At 40.6% G+C, this 26,468-nt stretch overlaps 1 protein-coding gene across 5 annotated transcripts in view; it reads left to right on the forward strand.

The window, feature by feature from the left end:
- The window catches only part of LOC108046375 (stAR-related lipid transfer protein 13), a 99,931-nt gene that overhangs the window by 35,722 nt on the left and 37,741 nt on the right, over positions 1–26,468 (forward strand). For 4 of the 5 annotated variants that reach the window (XM_044458426.1, XM_044458422.1, XM_044458424.1 and 1 more), the window contains 2 exons: positions 18,104–19,389; positions 24,181–24,851. In XM_044458426.1, coding sequence (XP_044314361.1) covers positions 18,129–19,389; positions 24,181–24,851 — 1,932 coding nt within the window. In that variant the 5' untranslated portion in view covers positions 18,104–18,128. Of the gene's footprint in view, positions 1–11,335; positions 11,411–18,103; positions 19,390–24,180; positions 24,852–26,468 lie in introns of all 5 variants that reach the window. The other variant, XM_044458423.1, reaches the window with a different exon arrangement.

Below are 26,468 nucleotides of genomic sequence, written 5' to 3' on the forward strand. Positions count from 1 at the left end.
TTGTACAACCTATTTGTTGTATACGGCCAGTGAGTAAGTGTACTCGTAATTGTTTAGCAAATCAGTGGAGAGTTGAAAGCATTGCCAAAGCCATGATTGTTGCTATTGTTCGGCTGATTACACAGTAGTAACTGACAATTTGCCATCGAATTTTGTTGGTTTTTTAAGCCGTTAAGCTGCCGGCTACGCCCTCATACTTAAATAATAATGATTAAATAATGATGAAATTGCTTAGTAACTTTAAATTGCAATCGAAATAATGGCGCAGAAATAATAAATAAATATTTCTAGTACTTACACAAGTACTTCTAAAAGTAAACTTGGTTTTTAAAAATATTTAATATATATTTTACATTATATGTACTTAATGTATTTAAATGTATTTTCCCTAAATTTACGAGAACTTCCAAGTCTTAAATTAAGACTATTAGTAATAGTTGCCATTTGGTTACCTTTTCTACGACTGAGCCATCTGAATTCCAAGCAGACACCACACGCTTTGTGCTCGTAAATAAACTTTCAATAGAAAAGAACAGAATAGGGCTGAATTAGACCTATGAAATTCAAGCGACTTTCCTCTAGGAAAGCGTCCATTCAAAGCCGCAACAAAGACGTGACAAATACCCCAAACGAGCTACTTTAAAGCGTGGGAGTTGCATTCACTCGCTCCGCCCGCCAAGTTCATGGGAATGAATGCAATGGGAATCAATGGCGCCAGTCTCTGCACTTCTTCTCTACTCTACTCTGTTTGGTTTGGTTTGGTATGGTTTGGTTCGGGGCCACCGTGATAAAGTCACTTAGCTACTCATATTTCAACGAAACGTGCACATCAACTTCCTACTCCACCAGCATAATGCATATGCATATACGGTTTACACCGAAAAAAAGCTACTTATTAAAGCCACAATCCGTTCTTAAATGACAGAAATATTGATTGGGAAACAACAAATTTAGTTTTGAGATCAAATTATCATTTGCTCCAAAGATTTTATTACGAAATGTTGACAAGTGCCATAAAATCCTTCTTCTTCATTTCCTATGATCATTTGTATAAAATATGAATATGCCAATGAATGAATGTGAATGAATATAATTCTAATTCATTATATTAACAAGAAAGGAAAGCTAACTTCGGGCGGAGCCGAAGTTGATATACCCTTGCAAAATACTCTGTAAATTATATTCTCCAAAATTATTCATATGATGCATTCTTAATACTCATAAAAAATCCGAACTTCCTAACTTTAACAACAACAAAGTTATGGCATTTCCAATCGTTCAGTTATATGGCAGCTATAGGATATTGTCGGCCGATCCTTATGAAATTTGATAGGTCGGATTGATTGGCCAAAAATAAAATCCATAGAAAATCCCAACTTCCTAACTTTACAAACACCAAAGTTATGGCATTTCCGATCAATCAGTTATATGGCAGCTATAGGATATAGTCGGCCGATCCTTATGAAATTTGGTGGGTCGGATTGATTGGCCAAATATAAAACCCATAGAAAATCCCAACTTTCTAACTTTACAAACACCAAAGTTATGGCATTTCCGATCAATCAGTTATATGGCAGCTATAGGATATAGTCGGCCGATCCTTATGAAATTTGGTAGGTCGGATTGATTGGCCAAATATAAAACCCATAGAAAATCCCAACTTTCTAACTTTACAAACACCAAAGTTATGGCATTTCCGATCAATCAGTTATATGGCAGCTATAGGATATAGTCGGCCGATCCTTATGAAATTTGGTAGGTCGGATTGATTGGCCAAATATAAAACCCATAGAAAATCCCAACTTCCTAACTTTACAAACACGAAAGTTATGGCATTTCCGATCAATCAGTTATATGGCAGCTATAGGATATAGTCGGCCGATCCCGGCCGTTCCGACTTATATACTGCGTGCAAAGGAAAGAAGGGTGTGTGCAAAGTTTCAATCCGATAGCTTTAAAACTGAGAGACTAGTTTGCGTAGAAACAGACAGACGGACAGACGGACAGACGGACATGGCTATATCAACTCAGGAGGTGATCCTGATCAAGAATATATATACTTTATAGGGTCGGAGATGTCTCCTTCACTGCGTTGCACACTTTTGACCAAAATTATAATACCCTCTGCAAGGGTATAAAAATAATGTTTGGATATAGCATATCTGAAACACATATTTTTTTGTTTAAAGAATTTAAATTAGTGTATAATTTTAGCTTGTGAAGAATATAGAATTATTAAGAAATGCTAATTTCAGGAAATAATGAATACAGAATTTGGGTTAGTCATGATTTTCCCACACTGTAGCCGCCGGGCACCTAATCGAAATCTAGAGCCCTGTGGGGGGTGGTGGATCGACAGGGGGAGGGGGAGGGGGAGGAGGTCGTAATTTCCAGCTCTCAACACCGCCAGCGGGCCAGCAGAGCGACACAGTTGGACACTGTCTGCTCTAGTTTACCGAAAAATCGTAGACTTCAATCGGTTTCATGCAGCGGCGCACGCTGCGTATGCGTATTATGTTCGGTTTCTAGTTTGACTCTGGGGTTCAATAAACGATTAGATTCTAAGTTGTCGCTGTCGTTGTGGTATTTCTATATTTTTTGTACGTTTTCTATAGATGTTTTGGTTGTTGCTTTCTTGGAGGCACATTGCGTGTGCGTTTGCGTTCGCGTTTGAGTTAGCGTCTGCCAAAGTTATCGCGGCTTTTTACACTAAGACGAAGGCTAATATGTCATTTGGTCATTGATACGCGGCAACGACGTTCGATCGGGAAAGAGTGAGTGGGATAGGGAGGGGAGATGGTGTGAGAGAGAGAGAGGGGAGACGGTGCCACCAAAGCAAAACGCTTACTGTCAGTGTGAGGCGCGTATAATTAATTGCGCCTATCAATATCGCCGCTTGTGCCTCCCTGCCATTTGCTCTGTTGTTGTTTAGGCTGCTTTTTTCTGTATTTTTTGTATACTTCTGCGTGGCTGCACGCATGTGGCCAAAAGTCTGGGACTCCGGCGGTGGCTCCTCAGTTGGCCCCCATGGCATTGGCAGCAGCTCATTGAGATAAGCCTGTCCGTTTATGCGATTTTCTGTTCGGATTTAGCATAAATCATTCGCCTGCGAAATGTTATGTCAGCGTCTTTTATGCGGCTAAAAAAGGAAGAAAAGGATTTTTTCTACGGCGTTCAATTTTATTAGAATTATGGCTTTACACTTTTAAAAACGGAAGCCGAAATATATATTAGTTTGCTTTAAGATCTATCTCCAATAAAAAGTATTCTGTTTATAAACCAAAAATAACTCTCAACAATTTTGTTAGTTGTATTTATATAATAAAACTCTAAAATATATTTCCTTATTCTCTTTGTTATCTGTTGTATAATAAATTAATTTTTTAAAGTGTGGCTCTAAAACTGCTATTCTTTATATTTTACAATTCTTAGTAGGACTTAGTCACGGATGAATAGTGCAGGATGCATAGGAAAAACCCACATTATCTAGAGCAATGGTTTTACAGAGGATTCTGGATCTGAGTCAGAGCGGATGTGGCCAGTCTGTGGGGTGTCCGTAGAACTGCCTTAGGTAGTCCTTATCCGAGTTTCTGTGTGGGTGAGTGGGATACAGCTTTGTGGCAAAGACCATAAAAAATACAATTAGCAATTATGACGAGCCGAGATGACAACGCATCGCGGACTCGCTTTTTGAGTCGTGAGTCATGAGTTTTGCCATGTTGTTGGTAATAAAATACGCCAAATGGATTGCAACTGTGGGGCAGCGAAAGTTCAGTGAGTATCTTTAGAATGAAGTCAGCTCACAAAAGACTTCGGGGAAACACTTTTACACTTTTGCTCTTTTACTCCCATGAAGCTAAGCAGACCACGAAGCAGATATAAAAACGGGGGATCTGGGGAGGCAAGTGCAATATTTAGAGTTAACACAAAGCCTCCAGCTAATTTATGCCTCACTTTTGCCGTTCCCACTGTGGCTCTTGTTGTTGCTGGGCTACTGTTGTCTGTTGCATGCAAATTCAAAATGATTGATGTTGCCACATTGGGCTATTGTTGTTGTTGCTGCTGCTGCTGCTGCTGTTCAGGGAAAACAACAGAGAAAAATTCTCTTTGTGCAAAATGTTGGCATTTTGAAGTGCGAGTAATTGCAGCTGCAATACTTTTTCATGTTTCTGCCGCTGCCTGTTGTTTCTGCTGATGTTGCTGCCTTTGCTGGTCAAGTTGCTCGGCATTTTGGCAATGTAATGTAGCAATGGCTAAGCAGCCGCAAACTTCCTTTCACAAGACAGCCTCCAAGAAAAATGGGTCTGCCAGTCTGGTGATGGGCACTTGAATGTTTGAAAATTATAGACTGCTCTGCGCCGTCTACATTTCACAGATGTCCAAAAAAAAAAAACAGAAAAAAAACACCAACAACTGCCTAAATGCCAAGCCAAGAGAATTACTGATGCTTAAAGGCAGCCGGAGATAAAACAATTTGAAATGGCTTTTTACTTTGAAACTCGGAACACGCTCTCAAAATGTCAAACAATGTTTGCTTTCCATCATTCGATCTATTAAAGATTCTATCCATTTCTGATAAAGGGTTTGGTTTTTTTGGACATTCGCTAGCTAAGTTATAGAACAAACGAATAAAAGCAAATGCACAACAAAATTTGATACAATTTTTTAACGGAAAAATGCATTAACGGAATGATAAGCATTATTAAAATATACATCGGCAAATTTGGAAATTCTGTTCAATAAAATTAAAAAAGCTATTCAAGCTAATTATCTCTACAAAAATTCAGCTATATCTCTCCAATTTGATTATTGGATTCTGAACCATAACACATACAAAAATTTTTTTAAATTTTAATAGGCCCAACCTTGATATTCAAGAAATCTGGTATCTTAACCATAAATATCTCGGCTTATGCAAATCAAAAAATGCCTTGGCCCAAGGGCCTTCATTGCGACCAAGTAAAACAAAAAAAAAATCCGGCTAATTACGAGAGCCAGTTTTCAGACACCAACACAATCCGGCTTTGGCACTTGGAGAGGCAAGGTAATTACAGGCCGAGCACATGCCACATTATTCTTTTGTGCAATGAGCACGACGTCGTTCCTGAACCCTGACCCCCAACCCCCCCTGTCGTTTGGAGCGGACTTGGCCAAAACTCAGACGCCAACGCCGACGACACTTGTGCGCACAACACTGCGCATGTGCAGCGCACACACTGCGCAAAATACTTGGTTGCCGCACAAATGCTGGAAAACTGCCGCTAGGCACAAAGCAAGCACAACATAAACGTCAGTCTGGCTCACCGAAAACCGGTTGAGTTATGAAAAATTATGATTGTCACCGGTTCGGTTTGAATAGCAAGCTCGGGGCCAACAACAACGGGAAGGCAGCAGTAACAAAAAAGTGTAACAATTTTCAGTTAACCCTCTGCATGCAAAATGATCCATTTTTGTAACAAGTCAAGTACAATCTTTATAGAACTAGGATTCCTTTTTCCTTGATTATATCGAACTATTATTGCGTTTTTAGGTAGCTATTCCTTTAATTTACTTGTTATTGCCATGACTAATCTATATTAAAAATACAACAATATTACAATATTGATTTATAGGCAGTATGTAAGAATTAGGAAATATTCCAATTGCCTTGTCTTAAAGGGACTTAAAGAACTTAAAAAGTTAAAAACACCTCAAAATGTGGATCAAGTTATATTCAAAATAATAATTTATGCTTTTAAATAAATAACTATAAGACAGAAATAACAAGTTTAATTTAATAGCCAAAATTCCTGTAAAAATTGTAAGGATGTACAAAGGATCGTTTATTTTTCAATGGGTTAAGCATGATCGGCTGATGTTATTGTTGCTTTGTCTTTGCATTTACGCTAAAAGCCAACACCAAATAGACAACAATTACATTGGCAGCCAGATCGCTGGAGCAGAGGAAAAAAGCAGCAACCACATCTAGCTGGTCGGGTATCCATGTATAATTATTTGCCCACGTTTCGCATGTCTTGCCAGACTGACTGTCGTCGTTGTCAGCAGCACCGCTGAACCACCGAACCACCGCACCACAAAACAGTACCCAGCACCACCACCGCACCACCATCATCATCATTTTAGCATATAGGTGTGTGTGCACACAAATTGTTGGCATTTTTGCATTTGCCATGTTAGACTCATAACTTGGCTGCTGGTTTTTACTCCGTCTTATTTTGGTGTTTTCCTCTATCTTCACTTTTTTTTGGCTGGAGAATGTGGCCAACATGTGTTGCCAGCAACAGCTGTTGGCAACATGTTGCCAATGCCTCATTTGCCAATTTGTTGCCGCTAATTTAAATAATAATTGCCTGAATTGCATTTCCATTTATGTTTCCATTTTTTTATAACAACTCCCGTTTGAATGTCGCATCTTTGATGTCTCGGCAATTGTGCGTGCAACATTTCAATTGAGCGAAATGCAACACAAAGGGAGGAAAGCCAGCTTAGCACTCCCTTTTTCCCAGACAGCTGCGTAAATTGTCATCCGCCGTCAGTGTCAGTTTTAATTAGTTTGTTTACAAGACAAAGGCAGAAATGGAGTCTGGCCCCATCCCCGTCCACCATCCATTGCCCCAATCATATCAATTTGGTTTGTCAGTCCTTTAAATTGTTCTGTGAGCCATAAAAATAAAAATTTGTATGCACTCAACGGCGAGCAGCGGTCAAAAATGCACTGGGTTAATTACCAGTCGCCAGTCTTCAATTTGCTGATTAGAGTGGACAAAGTCGCTTCACTTATCAGCTTACAGAAAAATAATAGTTCCCTCACATTCCCATTTAGCGATTAGAACTCCTTTGTTTCCACATTGCATTTTGTATAAAATCTATTTAGTGCCTAGCATCGCTCTTAGCAAATCGCCCACGACCAACTCGCTCGAGTTCCAATTTCAATAGCAAACAATGCGAAAAAATATACAAACCTTCATAAAATTTTACGGCCAGCAAATTGAATGCCGTTTTATGGCCAGAAAGACCCCTTTTGTTGTTTTCATAGCTATTTTTTGTTCGTATGGTGTAGTATCAGCAAACAATAAATGTTAATTAACAGCATTTATGTGCTACGGCCTATTGACACTCTTGTCATAAATTTATGTACAGTTTTCGATGTTTAAAGTAAAAGAATTTAGCCTTTGTTTGTATTACAATTTGCAATCTAGTGGATTGTGGTGTACCTACCGAAAAAGTCAAATAAAACTTAAACGAGGGGGAATTTGAAATTAATGCTACGCAATTTATGAACCTGTTTTTAAGGGTGATGTCAACGCCAAGGAATCGAAATGAATTTGCATATTTTTTGGGTATTTTTTTTCCAGCAAGAACAAAGAACTCTCGTTTTGGGTGCAAAGAAACGTTAAATTATGTAATTTATTTAAATTTAAGTGGAACCGAATGGTCTTCGCTGAATGGTCCTTTGATTAAAACCAACACAGCAGCACGATGCCTTCAATTTAAGCGGAATTATGGCAAAACTCTGCAAGTGGAGCTTAAGAGTGCAATCCTCGGGCGATCTGAGCAAACAAACAGCCCCCATTTCTCATTACAAATTGAGTCATTAAATTTATTTATACGCGCTGAAAGGCAGCAACATCCCAACATCACCATCGGTATCAGAAGCTGCAGCATTCGGCAACTGCAACTTCCATTTCTGGGTCAAATTCTTGTGCAGAGCTCCATATGCATATGGCAAATGTGCAATAGGGAGAGATGCTCGTCGCTCCTCGCTCCTCGCTTATAAGTATCATTTTTTATGGCTTTTCATTATGGCTGCATATATAATTCTTAATAAGAAAGTTCGGAGCCGCTGCTGCTGATGCTGCTGCATCCCGAGAACATGGAACACGCAAAAAGTGGAACAAGTTATAAAGTTGTATATTTTAATAGGCCATGGCAAAAATAAATATGAATTTCAGATATCGTTAACCACATTTTGTGGGTCACCTCCGTTGAACTCTTGATTTCACTTCTCTGGGCGAAGGAGTAAGAGAGCCATAACCATTTGATTGGCGTGAAAAACAACTCCGGTATCGGGCCATCAGGAGCCTGGCATCTCTATGATTTAGTGTGCCGGGGCCACTTGACAATAATTTACGCAAATGGCATAATTCGCTTTATGGGCGCAACATGATGATGACGATAATGATGATCGTGCGGATCCTGCAATGACTGTAACTATGTAGTTAAAGAGGAGTGCTCGACGCGCTTTCAACGCCAACGCTGAAACTGAAATTGAAACGATCACGGACCGCGGATACCAAGTACCAAGTCCCTAGTCCCTGCTTTCCAGACCCCCAGTTCCGACGACCATCGCTGTAGACCCCGCCTAATGAGGCTTTTGTCTGTGGGCCGTTCTCGTTCGCCGTCCTCGTCAGAGTCTACATCTCCATGACTCACTCTGATTTTCACTTGCCGAGCCTGGGCGTGCGTTGGTTTTCTTCACAGCCCAGCGAAGGGTATCTGCATTTTGGTCAGGAGCTTGGATTGAGCAAACTATCTAGTCTTCAATAAATAATTATCCAGATATATAAATATTTAAATCTAAGTTACATAGACACACACACAGTAAGCGACAGCGGTTTTCATTTTGAAAACAAATTAATCATCCAAATCATCATCATAAATGACCCATTGATTTCAAATAATTTTTCAGTATTTATTATTTATTAATTGATGCCATTAAGTCATGAATAATATTTCAAGGACTATATATCCCTTTTCTTTGAATCACAGGGTATTCTAAGCTTCGGTCATTAAATCAGCACTTCTCCATTATATTTTGTATTTTTTGCGTGCTGCCTTGTGCCAATCGACTGTTGCATCTGCAATGACAACAGCAACAACCGCTGCAGTTACAACAGCAACTACAAGGCGTTGCAGCTTGATAAGCGATGCTTATAAAAAGTGCCGCTTACATGCACAAAAGCCATGCTCGCAGATTGCATTTGCAGCTGGCTGAGGTACGAACCTCACTAGTATGTCCTCTCGAGAGAAGAGAACCCCCCGAGATCCCCCAATGCCTGCTTTCTTTTAATTGCAATTGCAAAGGCAATCGCAGATATTTACAATTCCACGCACATTCACAATCAACCACGGAAGATTGCCAATATAGCCTCACGCCATATCAAACGTCGAAATCTGAGCGGTGGTGCAGTGCAGCGCGGTGGTGCAGAGTGGCTGCGGATGGCAGTGGATGGCAGTGGTGCCGCCAACCACTTGGAATATCATCGGAGCGCACGCCTTAGAATTATTGGCGCTAGACATGCAAATAATCCACAGTCCTCTGTCTTCGATCCATTGGCCCGTGGCTGGAGCATTCTAACGAGTTTCGTAATCGTCTGGTCGGCATAAATCATAATAGCTTTATTTATGCCGCGACAGTTGTTACAATTCTATCAACGTACTGCGCTTTTGCCCAAAAACAACAACAAATTTCGATCAGAAAAAGATCAAATGAAATAAACAAATTGGGTATTGGGAGCGCTGAGGCGTCCCCAATTTTCAGTCATGCCAAATGTTTTTCCCATCCCATATTTATTGTAAATTGTTTCAGTTTCGTTTTTCTTTCTTTTTTTTTTTGGTTCTTTTGGGGGCAACTATGTCTAAACAATTGTGAGCTTCAATGGGCCCAGCAGCTGTGTTTGTTTTTTCTTACTTCTTGGGGCGATAGAGACGAAAATGAGTTACGGCTTCAGAGGGTTAACCACATTGCATTACCTAGGCGGCTCATTAGTGGAACACAGGGGTTTACTTGGCAACGAATTACCAGGGAAAATAGAGATCTACCACACACAGAGAAATGTAAAAACTAATGATTGTATTTTCATTTTATTCTAAAACTTTTAAACCTTTACTTACATATATGACATCTCTTTTTTATGATTTCTACTTGAAATTGTTTGTATCCAATAATTTATTTCAAGAATTCACTGATGAAGTACATTAAATATTTCTTTTTTCTTAATTGTAAATTCTTAAGCAAGCCAAACACTTAAATATTTTTTAAATATTTGTATATCTTTATATTTAAATATTGGTTAATGTTTAAAGAGTTCACTTACATTTATGAATGTTTTTTTTATCAATGTTCAGTTGATAAATAAATCAAAACAAAGAAATATTAAAATTTCATTGTTTGGGACTACATTTAAATAATATTTTAATTTTTTTGGAGTGTATCGTACACCTTGAGAGATTGAGATTTCCAAAATCTCATTAAAGAACCCAACATTTGTCGCTGTCGAAAGGGGGAGCACGAAAATGTGTCGGGCATGTGGAAAAATCTCTTGTTCATATTTACGTTTGGCACCTCATTATGACGACCCCAGAGCCGCAGACAGACACAAAAAGCCACAAACAGACAGACAGCCAGACAGACGGACATATCGCTGGCGACAAGCCCTCGACCAGTCGCCCAATAATTTAGAGAACAATTACGGCTCCTCAAACAGATCGGGCCACTCGGTAAATGCAGCCAGCTAGCGGTACTGCATTGTGGCGATCATTAGTAAACAAAACAAAGCGGGTGCATTCACCTGCACATTGGGTACTTCACAAGATGCTCTGGGGCATTCGGTACTGGATATGGGTCAACTGGCAGATTAGCGGCTCATCGGGTTCAATCGATCGGATCACCAATCACCGTCTGATTGATTGCGCCCAATTATGGCCGGGCCTGGCAATGATTGTATAATAAATCCACTGGCGACTTTGATCAAAGCGTTCAAAGCGCAGCCAGAGTAAACAAAAGTGTAACGAGTTATATGCAAGTCAAATGCGAATTCAAATTCAAATTCGAATCTGATTTTGATATTGATATTGATGTGAATTGAATGCACGCGCGATATGTTGTTTATTTTGTTGTAAACATCCGGACGTGCAACAAATTGTTGCATATTGTGCAGGAAGCATAACGTGCAGCAAGCTGCCCCGCCATAGGGCGTACATATTTTTCACTTTTTTCGGGTGGGTTTTTGGTTTTTGGATTTTGATTTTTTTTTTCTTATGTTTTTGATTCAGGGGAAAAGCATTTTTCCCGTTTATTTATCAATGAAGTTGCCGGCAGTGCAGACGTCTTTCGATTTCGTTTTCGATTCCGCATCTCGTGGCAGTTCATCGAATCGCATTTAATTCATTTTTTAGTGCATTTAATTATTATGTGTGTGACGGCAAAATGTATACAATTTATTGCAAAAGGTGTGGCCTGCACTTTAAATATTATTACCATACGATTTGTTTTAAAAAGCGCTTATTTTTTTGCCAACAAAAAATAATTTATGTGTCTGTTGTTTCTTTGCAGGTAAATTATGCAAATATGTTGAACCGTTTTGCCTTTTGCGGTGCAGATCGTGTGCTTAGATACGTGCCCGGTGGTGTGAGTATGAATATATATAGTATACAAATAGGAATCCAGCTGAACGTGCCAAAATGTTGACATTTATTGCGAGTGAGCCACTCAAACAGGGCTGGGCTTGGTTTGGTTCATTACTGTTATACTAACAAGATCATTTTGGCGACAAGGTTTGAAAAGTAATTGTCAGTTGGATAATTGCGGGTAAGCAGAAATTACTTATATTCTCAATGAGATACAAGGTTTCGAGTCGAAAGGTCTATAATTATATGTTATAAATAGCAAAGATAAATAGCTAAACTTAAGAGTTTGTTTATTCAAAAGGTAATCTTCGAACTGTTTATTTTTGTTTTAGTTGAGTATGTTTAAGCTGCTAAAAAATGTATTTTTATTTGCTATAATTTGCTATAACCATCTTGTAAAAGCATATAAATCACATTTTTTGCCGAAAACATTGCGCATACGCACCGTGGCAGCCCGCAATCTCGACTTGAACGTGCAACCACCTGCTGTTTGGCGTTGCCGAAAGCCCACTCTTTAAAATTCACCTGGCGTCGAAAGTCCTTGACACCTTTCTGTGCATTATTTTAATTACCAAACGCGCAGACGCGATAAGCAAATTCCAACGCCACAACACTTGGGCAATTTGTCATCCTGCTGGCAGCCAAGAGGAGTGCATTTGGGTGAATTTCTTTGTTTTTGCTTAATATTTATGCTATTTATGCATGTGCGCGCATGCTTAATTACGGGTTCGCTAAAACTGTCACAATCGCTGAGCCCCGCGCATTTGTCAAATTGACAGCAGTTTGCCGCTCAGTGCTCTGTGCGCAGAGATTGCGCACTTTTTCGCTTAATCTTGGCTAAAAGTCTGGGCAGGAGAGAAGGGAACTCGGACATTTTTGACGCGCACGCGCAAAGCTTTTTGACTCGCTGAGCGCTGCTTGAATAATGCCCGCTTGACACGCACCTCAGACTCACAAAAAAAAAAAAAACGAAAAAAGGAATACCAAGTCCCACAGCGAACACACACTCCCTATAACAAGAAGCGATCATATTTCATGTGTCAATAAAGCAGCCAATCCCCGCTTTTTACTCGCTCGCTTATTGTTACGCTCTGGGCTAAACTGTAATGATATTTTCATTAACTTGGCCTTTGCCAAAGAGACCCCGACCACGCACGGCCGTCCAACAATTGAAATTTTCGATTTGAAGTTCAATCGAAACGGCTGCAGGTGAGGCAAATACACACACACGATCGTAAACTAATCGCATTGAGTGGCTATCGGAAAGCGTCAATAATGCCGCCAATTATTGCCGGGGCAAACATTTTGCCAAGTCGAGTATTTGCACAAGGCGTCCTTGTCCTTGTCCCTGAAACTGAAACTCGAATCGAGTAATCAAAACGCTGCCGGGCGCATTTCGAGTTTTGAAAATCAAACAAGCTCAAACTGCCCGGTGAGTTAGATTTTTCATTTTCAATTTGCCAAGTATATAAGAGTAAGGGAAAATTTAAGTGGCAAATGCTTACAACATTGTGCAGTTTGAAGGCAAATATGAATATATTTTAATATTAATGAAATAAAACAAATATGTAGTCTAATTTAATTGTAAAGGTAATGTTTTTCTTTTATGTTTTTAAAGTGTTTTTTATATAGTATATTTCAAAATTTACTTACTCTGATACTTAGTGGTTGTATTTTTAATAAGGGAAGGCTCCTTTACTTTGGCCAGCAAGGACCTACCCTAACAACTTTTCCCCATCTTGTTTGCTTAATTTTTGACAAACTTATTATGCACTCAGCGGGATATACAAATAGGCAACCAAGTTAATTTCAATAAAAAGCCTTCACTTCACTCCAGTCTGCGTTTGTGGCCTTTGGCATCGCCTGTCAGCGAAGTCTGTCAGTCAGCCAAGTTAGTGGGGCTTGGGGGTTTAAGAGTGGGGGAGATGCCGCCCAAAAAGAGGCAAGATGCAAACGCATTGGCCATGTTAATGTTACCGTTGCCCATCGGCTGACTCATGACGCGACCACGGCCCGCTGTCATTTTAGCCATTTGCGATGTCAGTTGTTAGCCATATACGAGCGAATGCGAGTGCATACAAAGGATTTGTCCGTCGTGGCCAAAGGCGCTTTGATTAATTGCCGACTTAGAGCGAAAAATAAGAGGGGAAAAAGGAAAAAAAGGATGCCTGGCCATTCTCGTTAGGCCAAAACTGAAACCGTTGCCAAAGCCAAAGCTGACGTGTGGCGTTGGCGTGAATCACTTGAGCCAAAAGGTCAGGCCAACAAGGTTGAAGAAATGCAAACTGCAGAAATTAATTGCCAAGTTTGTCTGGGAAATGCGGAAATTAATTGGACGAAGCGAACACAAACGACAAACTTCGTGGCGCAACAAATTGGCAACAAATTCGGCTGGAAGCAGTGCGCACCAGCCAATAATAAATTGGCCAAGTGGTAAGCCACAAAAAAAAAATGCCGAAAAAAGCGTTTAGCTTCTGCGCATTTTTGCGTGAAGAGAGCAAACAGTCGAGAGACAAAGCGGAGAAAGAGAGTCATTACCACGCAGCCCGGCAATCGGGGGTTAAAAGGTTAATGGGCAACATTAATAGACATCGTACGAGGCAATCGGGCTGACCGGTTGGCACTAGCTTTAGCTCTAGCTTCAGATGCACTTGGAGAAATATTTACATGAATATAATATTACTCCCCTTATTTTGGAATAACATTTTGATACTATTTGATATGAAACCTCCAACGAAAAAATATCATACCATTCAAATCTTCAACAAATTTATATATTGGTTAACAATTTTTTTACCATAAAGTCTATATTGGGTACTTCTTAAATTATATACAATTGTTACACAAAGATTTATTACCGATTTTTTCAACGAAAAGTTGAAGACAAGTACTTATTTCTATGACAAACCTATTCAAGGATAAAGAAAATATTTTTGCGCAGTGCACCTCTATCTTCGGCTGGAAAAGCCATCGACTGAGCGCTAATGTCGCCTTGATTGCCTGGCCCTGGGCCAAGAAAAACTTTCCTTCGATCTGGGCATCAAAACGAATGCGTATTTAAATCCATCGAATATGTTATTTCACAGCAATCGGGCGACGAAAAGCGAAACTTTCCCACTCCACGGGTAAAATGCACTTATAAGAAGCCATGCCATAGACAATTGCGGCAATTTGTATGCACTCTGCCGATTGCCCGTGCATATGATTGACTTATTGATTGGCTGATTGATCGATAGCTCGCCGGATCGCAGTCCCCTGCTAAAGTGACGGACTGGCTGACATTAAGCCTCGACCAGCCTCAATTAGCTAAGCCGACAGTCGCCATCGGGCAGTATAGTACTATACGACTATATAGTCGCCGGTTCATAGAACTCGCGCTACCGTTATGCGGCACTATATTTAGCTCGATTTGGCTGAATGCTAATTATAAGTACGCCAAATCAGGAGTCTAGACTTCATAAATAAAACCCAATCGAACCAGCTACGTGCCACGCATGCGCATATGGATTTATTTATATGTAGCTTATATCGAGGCAACTTAATGCATTGGCAAATATTTACGATGTCAAATGTGCATTGAAATGCAATGCAAATGTGCAAAAATGTTGTGTTTATTCACTGGCTGTTGATGCCCATAAATCACGAGTTAAACACATGCGAGAAAATCGCCTCAGAAGCCGAGAAACGTTGGCTGTTTTGTTTCGAATTGTTTTTCTTTCTTTGTTGTGGATTACAAAAATAGTCGGGCACAGCCTACCTACTTAAATTTTAATTTATGCATAAGTCTGGATTTAGTAGCTTTTCAATATTAATTTCGTACTCCCAAAAGAGCACGGCATGAGCAAGAGCAAGCCCATAAATCACAATAACACAAATAAAGCATGGTTTATATCCATACCGCATTCGGATTTATTACGCAGATGGGAAAAAAAAGGGCAGCAGCCAGAGTCATCGCTGTGGCATATTTTAATTTATGTTTTCCGATGTCGTTCGTCGTTTTACGATCGTTTTTTATATGCCCCGGATTACTGCAGAAGGGGTATATTAGCTTGGAGATAAGGGAGCTCACAAAAATTGGGATCAAGGGGCTATCAGTCTAATCCGAATGTCACAACTGGAACACCCTAGTTTGGACATCTCCTCCAAAGATAAAGAGTATTTCCCAGCACCGCTGCACCTGATCTTCAGGCCTTAAGATATACTCCTAATGCAACACATCCCACTGATTTTATGGCCCAAAAATGTATGACAAATTGTTGGTAGCCCAGCTGCTGGCAGCTTCTCTTGTAGCTTTTATGGAAGAAATGTGATGCCCAACACGCAGAGAAAATTATGGTTCTTTTAAGAAACTGATATCGATAAAAATATGCATTTAATAAGCCAAAAAGTATCAATAACAATGCATGTATGATCTTTACTTTTTTTATGCCCCCACAAAATAGGGCCGAACAGTGGGAGAAATTTAACTAGGGGCCTGACCTGTTTGGGGGCTTAATTGTATGACGTCGGCCGTCAACAAAGCGGACAGCTCCTACGATTTGGCAACAAATCCTATTAGAGCTGCCCGAAAAGTGCCCGCGGCCCGGGGCTTTGGCAAACACACAAATTTAATAAATAAAATAAAATGGAAAATAATCATAAATACAAAGAGCGCGCAGCTGTGCCACAAGCCGCCACAAAAGCCGTCCGTAAGTGGCAAAGATCAAGCCGAGTCGCGGTCCCAGGCTAACAAAAAAAAGCAAAAAAAAAAGCCATTGGCGAGCCTTGGCTTTTTGGCGAGGGCGTGTGTAATTTGACATCTTCATGAAATAATTAAAATTATTTATTGTTAATTTATTTTCACTCTGGCGCAACAATAGATAAAGTGAAAGATAAGCGGCGTGTGTGTGCATTAAACAATTGAAATTAATTTGTCAAACGTTTGACAGGCGTGGCCACGCCCCCTTCAAAGACGCAACGCTTTTGCGGCAGTTTGGTGAAAGGAAAGGAATTTCCGAGGCAAACTTTCACGGCGAAAAGCTTTTAGCCGGGGCCAGCGCTAAAGGTCAGCCCCGATGGCCAATAAGGTAGCAGTTAGTCGAGTTCGCAACCAGCCCATATGCAAATTCCTTTTCCACAGGCTCACGGAAAAAAAAATACTTATCAAAGAATTAAATTTTAAAATATTTAAAGCGAGACACAGGAGGGTTTAAGTTTAAATGTAGTTCTTTTAAACAAATTAAAAAAGTCTAAGCTCAAAAGAACAATAACTTTTCCATTTGCACAGACTCTAAAGAGAATCCATTCATTTAGTCCTTTAAATTCTCCAAACTCTTTAAGTTTAATTTAATAAACTACCAAAAAAAACTCAGATTGGTTGTCTAAAGAAATTTGGTTAAGAGATGATATTCATGGCTATAAAAAAAAGAACACGTTCATTGCATTTAAATTTACATGAAAAATTTCTCAGCTCGAGAGAATAGTAAAGATTGGTGATTTCTAAATGGAAAAATCCCTTGACCCTTTTCAGAGTTCTAACATAGTTTTTTCGTCGGAATTCCCTTGGTTATAATTTTTTTCCGTGTGCTTGCTGCCACAACAAATTAATCAGCGAGTGGCTAGCTGCACTTCGGTGGGCGGGAAACGGCATTTGGGAACTCTGGGATCTGTGAGATCTGCAAGATTTCGGCTACCTGCTGTCGAGTGCCCTGCGGCCAAAAATCGCCAATGCAATTAAATGCAGTTTGCGGCTTGCAGCTTGCAGGTTGCAGTTTTCTCAGTTTGCTCAGCTTGCTGGTCCGCACGGGCAGTTAATCATGCATCGACAGCCGGCTTTCTGCCGGCAAAACAGCAGCTCAACATTTTGGCGGTCACTTAGAAGTGGTGCCCGTGGAAAGTGTTGCGCAAAAAGCGGCTGGCAATTAAAACACGTTGTGGCTATAGCTTTGGCTTTCGGCTGGGGATGTGGATGTGGATGTGGTATGGATGTGGATGTGGATGTGGATGTGGCTGCCATGACGCACAGATGGCGTCGCTGGCCAAGAGTCGGCTGTGATGTGCGCAGCGAATTGGCTTTCAACGGAGCTCCAATCCACTCCATTCCGAGGCAGGAATGAGGAAACGTTTTGGTGAAAAGCTGAGACGCGTTGAGAAATGTGGTTAATTGATTTTTGTTTTTGTCCGTAATTAATTTATGGTTTCCTTTTGGATTCACTTGCAGAATCGCAGCGTTTATTGTTTATATTAAAGACAGGTGTGTCACGGAGAAGCAGAAATTTCTAGTGAAAATAATCGATTCATCTTTATTTGGCAGGCATTGTTTATTTATGTACTGCTTTCATAAGAACTCGAAATCTTGTTGAAATTGTATTGTATACAATTTTGTGATATCATCATATTTTTTAAATTTTGCATATAGAAATATATTTCACTCTTGGTAAAACATCGTTTCTCACTTTACATATTTAAAGTTTAACTAAAGTTACCCTAGTTGTTGTGATAATTAAAAGGAGGTTTTAAATTAATTTGCCATTACATAATGAAAAAGAGTCTTTAAAATATTAAGTAGGTTTTGCACTTTAAAAAGTACAAAGAACCCCCAAATATTTTTTCAATACTTCCAATTCTCTGTTGTTATGTAGTAAACAATTAAATTTTATTAGGTATGTCAATTTGATAAATTAACATGGCTTCTACCCTTCTAATTCCCTTCCAGAATCACCCTGCATGGCTATACGACAATGTCCAATGCTCGCGAGCTGGCATTGATCGAGAAATGGGCTGACATTGCTACGCCGGCGACGCCGAATCGGCCGACATTATCGCCAACATCGCCGCCAGCACTCCATCGATCCATCGTGAAATTCTGCTGCTGCCCGCAGCGAAGGCGCTACAATCTCAAGCAGACGAAGAGCAATAACAAGTCGACGGTGAACACGCTGCATGCCAGAAATATATTCGTCGATAGCGATTTCAGCTATATTGATGATGTGTCGCGGCGACGCCAAGATTGCCACAGCGATTACGACGATTGCAACTACGACTGTGGCGGCGATAAAGCAGATGATGAGGCCAATGATATCGCTGCTGGACCACGAGACGACGGAAATGTGGCGCTGATATTAATGAATCAACGAAATCTGGCCGAACAATGGCGGCAGGACAACAAAGGCAACAGCAGCAACAGCAACAACAGCAACAAACTAGCAGCAGCAGCAACTAAAACTTGCGCTGTCACAAAGAGCCCGCAAAGTGCCAATGAGCAACAGCAACACCAGCAGCAACAGCAGCAGCAGCAGCAACGACAACCAACCCAAAGACTAAGCAATAGCTTGCAACAGCAACAACAGCAACACCAACAACTGCAGCAACAGCAACAGCAACATAGCAATAAGGAAAATACACTAAGCTACGACAACAACAACAAGCCGCACTGTAATTATTGTAAATTACCCGACACCGCCGAGCCCCAAACGAACAGCAATAGCAATAGCAACTCGAAAATTGATTCACCGAAGTCGTCGCAGAATAAAATGACAATTACGACAGCAACAGAAACGGCAACGGCGGCAACAGCAACAACAGCAACTAGCGAGTGTGGGCTGCCAGCAGCAACAACAGCAACAGCAGCAGCAGCAGCATCAGAAGAGTTTGTGGGTGCTGCCACAGAAGTGCTGTGCAGCGATAAAGCAACATTGACAGCGGCAACACTAGCAACAGCAACACCAGACACACCAGCAACAGCAACATCTAAGCCCCGCATTGCAGCTCGTCCGACCACGCCCAGCCGCCTTAAGACTGTGATCAAAACGACAATGGTGAAGCGAAGTCCTAGCCATGACTCAACGGCAACGCCAACAGCAACACATGTGCTGCTGCCGAACAGCTGCAATAGCAACACCAGCAACACCAGCAACAGCAACAGCAGCAGCAGCATTGCAGCCCATGACGAACCCAGACGTTCGGTTAGGGAGCGCATCGCCGCCTTTGCGGCAGGAAATGGTAAGTTTCTTCAGCTCGCCCGCTTAATCAGCTTTGGCAACTAAGTCGCATTGTCGCCGGGGCGGAAATGTTGCATATACACATTGTGGGAAATATCGGACTGGGCTAGGCTCACACTCATTAGGCTAGTTAATAGCCGCAGTTATTGTTATTAATTGATTCGAACCAGAATTCTGGTTGGGGCAGGAAAACTTCCCAGCTGTGAGTTCATAAAAAGAGTTTAAACAGGCCATTAAATATTAATATACCACTTACTTTTAGACATGGTAAAGAAAGTTGTAAATTTTGTTGGTTTAAATTATCAAGAAATTATTGCATTACAAGTATATACCAATTAAATTTTAATTAAATGTAAACTTGTTCCTTACTTATATCATTTTAAAGCATATTCATTTTGATTTCTGTAGCATCTTTACATTTTTCGTTTTGCCTCATCGATCCCTTTAGGCCAGCAAAGTCAACGAAGGTCAACGAGCAGCTCAGATCCTCGTCATTTCCTGTTTTTGAATGCTCACGAGATATACGTGTTTGCCGATGCCAGCGATAAGAATTAAATGCCAGAAAATTGAATTACATTTCAGAGAATGAATCTCAATCATCTGAATCATTTTTTGCACGGGCAATTACTGGCAAATTCAGTGAAATCAATTAAATGTAATTAAAGGCATTTTTTAGTTAACTGATGAATTGGAAACAGGAAAATAAAAAAATTATTGACATGAAGGGAAATTTATATGTAGAAACTTTTGCCTTAGCTGCTTAGGGCGTGTGCATAACTTTTTTTGTTACTTTTTCTGTACATTGTTCCGACTGAAAAACGTGCATGAATTATGCATGACGCGGAGCCTTGGATTTCCGTTAACATGACACACTCACATAGCACACACCTCCGGCATTTAATATAAATGGTCGACTCTATTACAAATCAATTAAATGCCACTTAAGGCGGCATTAAAAACTTCCCCAGAAAGTAGACAGCCATTGTGAGTAATAATAAAGTAAAAATGTTAAATTATAAATGCGTCTGCATAGGTATGGCAATTGGGAAAGTCGTAAAACTCGGAATATTGCTCTGCTGGGTGCAGCTCGAAAACGCACTTGCAGGCGGCCCAAAAAGCGCTGAAAGAAAAACACTCCCCGGTCAGCTTTGTCACCGGCGGTAAAGTGCACTCCATTTGATTCCAGCCACGCCCCATCGACTGCAGTTTTGCACACAAAAACCAAAAAAAAGGAGAAAATAAACTGAAACTGCAACGACAGCGTCAAAGGCGCAACAGGAAACACGTACATACGGCAATCGACGTCATGAGTGCGTATTATATCATTTTGATAGGCAAATGAGGCTTGAAAGCCGCCAGAGCAAGTCGTTCCCAGAGACCCAAGCCCCAGGCTCCCAACTCCAAGCCCTGCCCTTAGTCGACAGACTTGGAAAGGTTAGGAACCGAAAAATATATACCCTTTTTTGATGATCCTCAGGCTTTAACTTTATTTTATAGAGGTGTCATAAGCAGAAATCTGGCAGTGTAAAAATATTCTTTTAACAAGTTTATTTGTTTACTTACTTCAGTTTTAATATGGTTATAATATAGTAAAGCAAGTAAATACAATAAATATCTATAAGGCCCACAAATGTATATAGAAAGAAACAGTTTAAAGCCATTGTGCTTTTGTCTATTACGAATAATCATTGTTAAGCTATTATTTAACTGTTTTAATGTTCAAATTTACTATAGTGTCAAAGCTACCGAAATGTTTTCAAATCACACATTTAAGAAAATTACCCAAAACGAATGATATTTTATGGCACAAATCCCAACATTTATTACTTCAAAGACAGTTCCTTAATTTATAAGAGAAATAAATTAAGATGATTGTAAGGTAGTCAACATGGTGTTAATAAAAATGAGACTTGTCTTATGAGACTTCAGCTTAACGGAACATGTGCCGATATAGAATTCAGAGTTTGGTACCAATTTAATTTCTGTAAAGTTTTAAACAATATCAAATTTATAATGGTGAAGATACCTTAGAAAGGGCATCAAATTGGAGCCAGAGAATAATCCGCAGACTGGCGGCGTCTTAGGGCGCCTGTGATCTGTGCTGATCGGCATGACGAAGACGTTGTCCCAACCCGACACACGTCAACTCGGAGCTTTTCGCATCTGGGCCCGCTCGCTTCTTGCTCATCGCCCGCTAATCGCGTGTCCAAGTGTCCGAGTGCTCGCTGGTGCATTTTTGCCGGGCTGACAGCTTCTGCCGTGCTTATTTCATTTTATTTATTTACTCATTCTGCGCCAGTCGGCGCAAGTCCAGATGAAATGCATTGAGGTAGGTCTCTGGGCAGGGGGAAGAAACAACTGCATCGACTGCAGGCAAATATTGACCAGCCCATGACTTTACATGAGTGTGTTTCACAAGCATCTGGCATGTACTTTTGCATTGTTTTCAATTAGGCACAGAGTGACACCTCCGCAAGCCTCCGTTTCCCCCTTTTGGCAATCGGCAATTAATCACGTTGAAGTGACCTCAGCCAGCGAATCAATCAGCAGCCACAAAATAAAATAAAAATACACACACGCCCATCAATGAATGGACGGTGGCCATTTAGCGGACACACCCCAGCAAACAATTTTATTTCGAGTAAATAAGCAAATAAGCTAAATGCGTACAAATGTTTTGTTTTCGCGTTCTTTGTTCGTGTTTGCAGAGCCACAAAAAGCGAACGAGTACACAGGTACGAGTTCCCCAAAAAATAAAGAAATTTATGGTCAACCATCAAATAGAACAATGGTTGCGAATTTTATTTCTGACCGGTATGTGTACATATCCCCTTTTTAGCTCGCTAATTAGAAACCCAAATAAAAGCTAAAAATAAGAATTTCAAATTGCTAATTGCAAGGGAAGTGACATAAGATTTAAGTACGTTGTTGCTAGCTAAATTAATTCTTTATTTGATTTATTGTGTAGATTATGTATAATCAGATGATTATTTTAGACTCAGTGAGCTTTACAAATATTACCATTTCGTTTTCTATCTATGCTGTGCCAAAGGGATATTCAAGCCAAATCCAATTGGGAAATCCCGAATAAGCAGGAGCAAACCCCTGTTTAATTAAGTAGTCATATTTCTAAGTTATTGTATTAGGAAGATATGAGGATTTGTGAAATGTATATAGTCTAGTTTCCTTTTAATTAAAACAAGAACATTAGGTAGCCAGCTAAAGTGGATATTAGGTATTTCTCTGCATAAAAGCGCATTCACATGGGTGGTGACTGGAAATGGCAATCGAAATTGGGGGAAGACCTCCCATGATTTCGCGACGCGTTACCCACACGGCGGTAAAGGCCCGTCCTTATGGGCCAGGAGTACCGTTAGCGTTGCACAATTGAAATGCAGAAAACAGAAAAAAAAAACAAAAAAATAAATAAATAAAAGGAGAAGAAAAGTGCAGTCGAGTGTGGGCCTGGTTTTCGCTGTTGACTTCGGCCTGAACTGGCGGCCTGCCAATCGGCCCAAAACGATCAATTGGCAGAGAGACCCCCATAAAATGTGGCCAACTGTCCCTGCTGTCTGACTGACTCTCGTTTGCAGCCGCTGATTTACGAGCTCGCCACGGGCCGTTGTGTAACGCATGCGATTCAGAATTTTTAAATGCCAAGCTCTCTGACCAGCAGAAGTGGAGTCAGTCAAAGAAATAAGCCCCTGCTGTTGACTTTTTGGTATTGCCGGATTGCTGTACGGCTGTAAGGCTGTCGCCAAGTCGCGACTCGCGACGGTGGCGGCGACATTTTAATCAAAAAACTTAATCGAACGCACGCATGCGCAATAAAAACAAAAATCAAATCAAACCCATAAAATCAACAGCAACAACCACGAGCGCTTTTTAACCGTTTCACTTACCCACCAGCGAACAGGAATAAATAAAACGACATACCTATATACATAAATAGATATAGACAGATGCCGGCCGGTTGGCGGGGTTCTTCCGTTTGACAAAAAGTTCACATAACCTTAGCCCCTATGCGAATTTCAATTCGATTTACTGGGAATTTATTAACATTTGTGTGGGTTAGAGAGTTTAGAAAACGAACTGAGAATAGATTTTTGGTAAATGATAATTCCATTTTAGATTTATATTTAAAGAAAAGAATACCTTTTCAAATGGTAACATTTTTTTTTTAGATTGCAACACAACTCAGTAATAAAGTAAATGTTTGCCTACTACTTTGACATTTCAAAATAAACCAAAAATTAGTCATGGTTGGCCATATAAAGTACAAATATCAAGCTGATTTCGATGACCCATTTTCCGAATCAACAGCGACATAAATTCAAAGGCCACATATTCCTTGGGCCCCGACTCTCCAGCTCCACAATAGAACCCCACTGAATATAAATAATGCGAACCACTCGGGAAATGGTTAAGTGTGGTGTGAGCAATAAATTCGTGTATGTAAATAATTGCTGGCAATTTTTTTGCGGCCGTACGAAATTAATTAAAACGTTCGCGCATGCACACATATGCCAAATAAAAAGGAGTTAAGTCCACACATGTGCGGGGCATATTGCAAAATTTATGACAATTTAAATGGCACACATTTGGCGGACAATTCGTGGCGATTAGCGCAGAAATTTGCGCGCATACAGCTTAAGCCACATGTGGTTGGTCGACTGGGCTGGGAGTTTTTCCTTTTCATTGGGAAATTGTTCAGGGTGCGCCAGCCTCATGTGCAGAAATATTGCCGAGATTAGCCAAGCTTATAATCATTTTTTTTTTATTTCACTTACAGAGCAACAGCAGGCGACGCGGCATCATGACAAAGTCAAGAAGTTAACTAAAATGCAGTGCAATAGCAATACAAATCAAAACAACATGACAGGCGATGTGAAAAGTGCAATTAGCAGCCAACAGCAGCAGCAACATCAAACGCTTATCAACGGGCAGGCGACTGTGCCGGCAGCAACAGGAGGAGTTGCAGGAGCAACATCTACAGCATCCACAGCAGCAGCAGCAACATCGGACTGCACGTCAGCAATCGCCGCTGACACGACGCGCTACAAATCGGGATTAAGTGATGTGCCGGCCAGCGGAGACGTTGATGGTCGGCCAGCTCCAACTTCATCTGCCACCGCTCCGAGCGTTTTTAGCACCGGTTGTGCAACCATGCCGCGCACTCGCCAATACGGAAGCATTGTTGCTGTTGCAGCGGCAACAGGAGCAACGGGAGCAACAGCAACAGGAGCAGCTGGCAACAACACCATGACAGCTGATAAGAAATTCTTGAGCCAGGCGGCGCCCGTTCAGGGGCATCACCATCATCATAAGCTGCAATTTGTCGATAAGGCCGAGTCCGAATTGGCCGCACTGGACAATCTGGACCTGGCTCACAACCTCGATTTACTGGACGTCGAAGGCGATGATCCGTACGGACCATTGCAGGAATATGTGGAGCGTGTCAAGGTGAGTGTTTGACAGCATGTGCTGCAGAGCCTTTCCGTTCCCAAGTTGCGCAATATTCGCATTAGATGGAGGATACTTTGGGTATATAGAGTGAGGGGAGCGATGTGGCACTGCCCCTACTCCACTTGTCTAAGTCTGCTGAATGACATTATTCAATTTCAGGCATTTTCACATGATAATAACCGACAATTTCAGTCCCCGTCAAACAAACGCTCACATAAATGCACAGTGAAAAACATGTATTTATCTATTGTACATATGGGAACCATTAATGATTGATATATGAGATGGGGTGACAAGAAAATGCAAATAGAATCATATTTTAGCCCCTTAAAGATCTTCAACAGTTCTTTTTAATTGTTTTACAGAATTCATACCCATTATTATTAAACGTCAAAATTAACAAATCATTATTTCCATTGCAGTCTGTTTCTGGGCCCTAAATTTAGTATAATTTGATGCTGCATTCTATTTCTATCGTTATATATATTTTATTTTCTCTGTGTACTATTACAATTGCCTGGGACCCGGCCTAGTGCCAGTCTTTCATCCACCGCCCCTCTTCTGCTGTCAACACGGCGTGATTTTGCAAATGATTATTTTGCGTGACAGAAAAATGTGTTAAGGCGAACTCACACACAGCCGTAATATGTAACGCATACGCCGCGTTGCACGCCCGACTTTCTGTTGCCGCTTTGGCTGTCGTTTGGCCTGTCGTCAGCGGTCGTGTACATAAAATTTTATGTTTCTGTACCGGAAAGCGCAATATTACACATACACATCAACGATGACGGCAACGTCAACGGCCGAGGCTTTAGTTTTCTTTTTTTATTTTTTTTTCATCGCCTTTCCTTCGTTTTGTCTTTTTTTATAACTGTTTCGCATGAATTTTCCCCCATAGCTGCAAGATTTTGTTGTTATTATTATGTTTATTTGCCGCTCATGGCGGAAGCACAACCGCACGCACGCGCTGTTTGTGATTTGCGTTTATGGGGTTCTTGTGGTCAGTGGTCTGAAAAACGTGTGCACAAAGTTGGATTATTTATATTAAATTCAAGTCTGCATTTTGAAGGCTTGAAAGGCAATGGTTAGAACCTGAAAAATACAAGGAAGGCCTTATCTCTATAAAATGTATCTACCATTTATCTTTAAAACCTTAATTAGTTTTACATAGTTAGCTCGTTTTCATCTCACATAAGCTACCATTTTTTATATCTCTATCAACTGGAGCTCTTAAAGTTTATAGCATTTTTAGTAGTGCAAATTTTAGAGAAAGCGTTACCGGTATTTTATTAGACATTTATTCGTGCCATTAGGGTTCTCGCGATAACTGCACCATAAATGCAGGCCAAAAGAAAATTTCTCCAATGCATGTGCTAGGCTCTGGATAAAATAAACTTCATAACTAAAGTGCTTTTCAGCCGTTTCTGCCAAAATGAAGCACCCACAAATCGCACACAAAACGCCGGCGACTTAGTTGCGTTTTTAGCCGCACCAAATCAGAGCTAGGCGGCTTTTATCGCCGCTGATCAACTGGGATGGCTTTATGGCAGTAAATGCAGCACGCCATGCGCCATATGCTGCATTTTATAATCAGTGTCATCACCTCAACACCCA

Source organism: Drosophila rhopaloa, unplaced genomic scaffold (genome assembly GCF_018152115.1).
Source record: "Drosophila rhopaloa isolate 14029-0021.01 unplaced genomic scaffold, ASM1815211v1 contig_167, whole genome shotgun sequence".
Classification (NCBI taxonomy): Eukaryota; Metazoa; Arthropoda; class Insecta; order Diptera; family Drosophilidae; genus Drosophila; species Drosophila rhopaloa.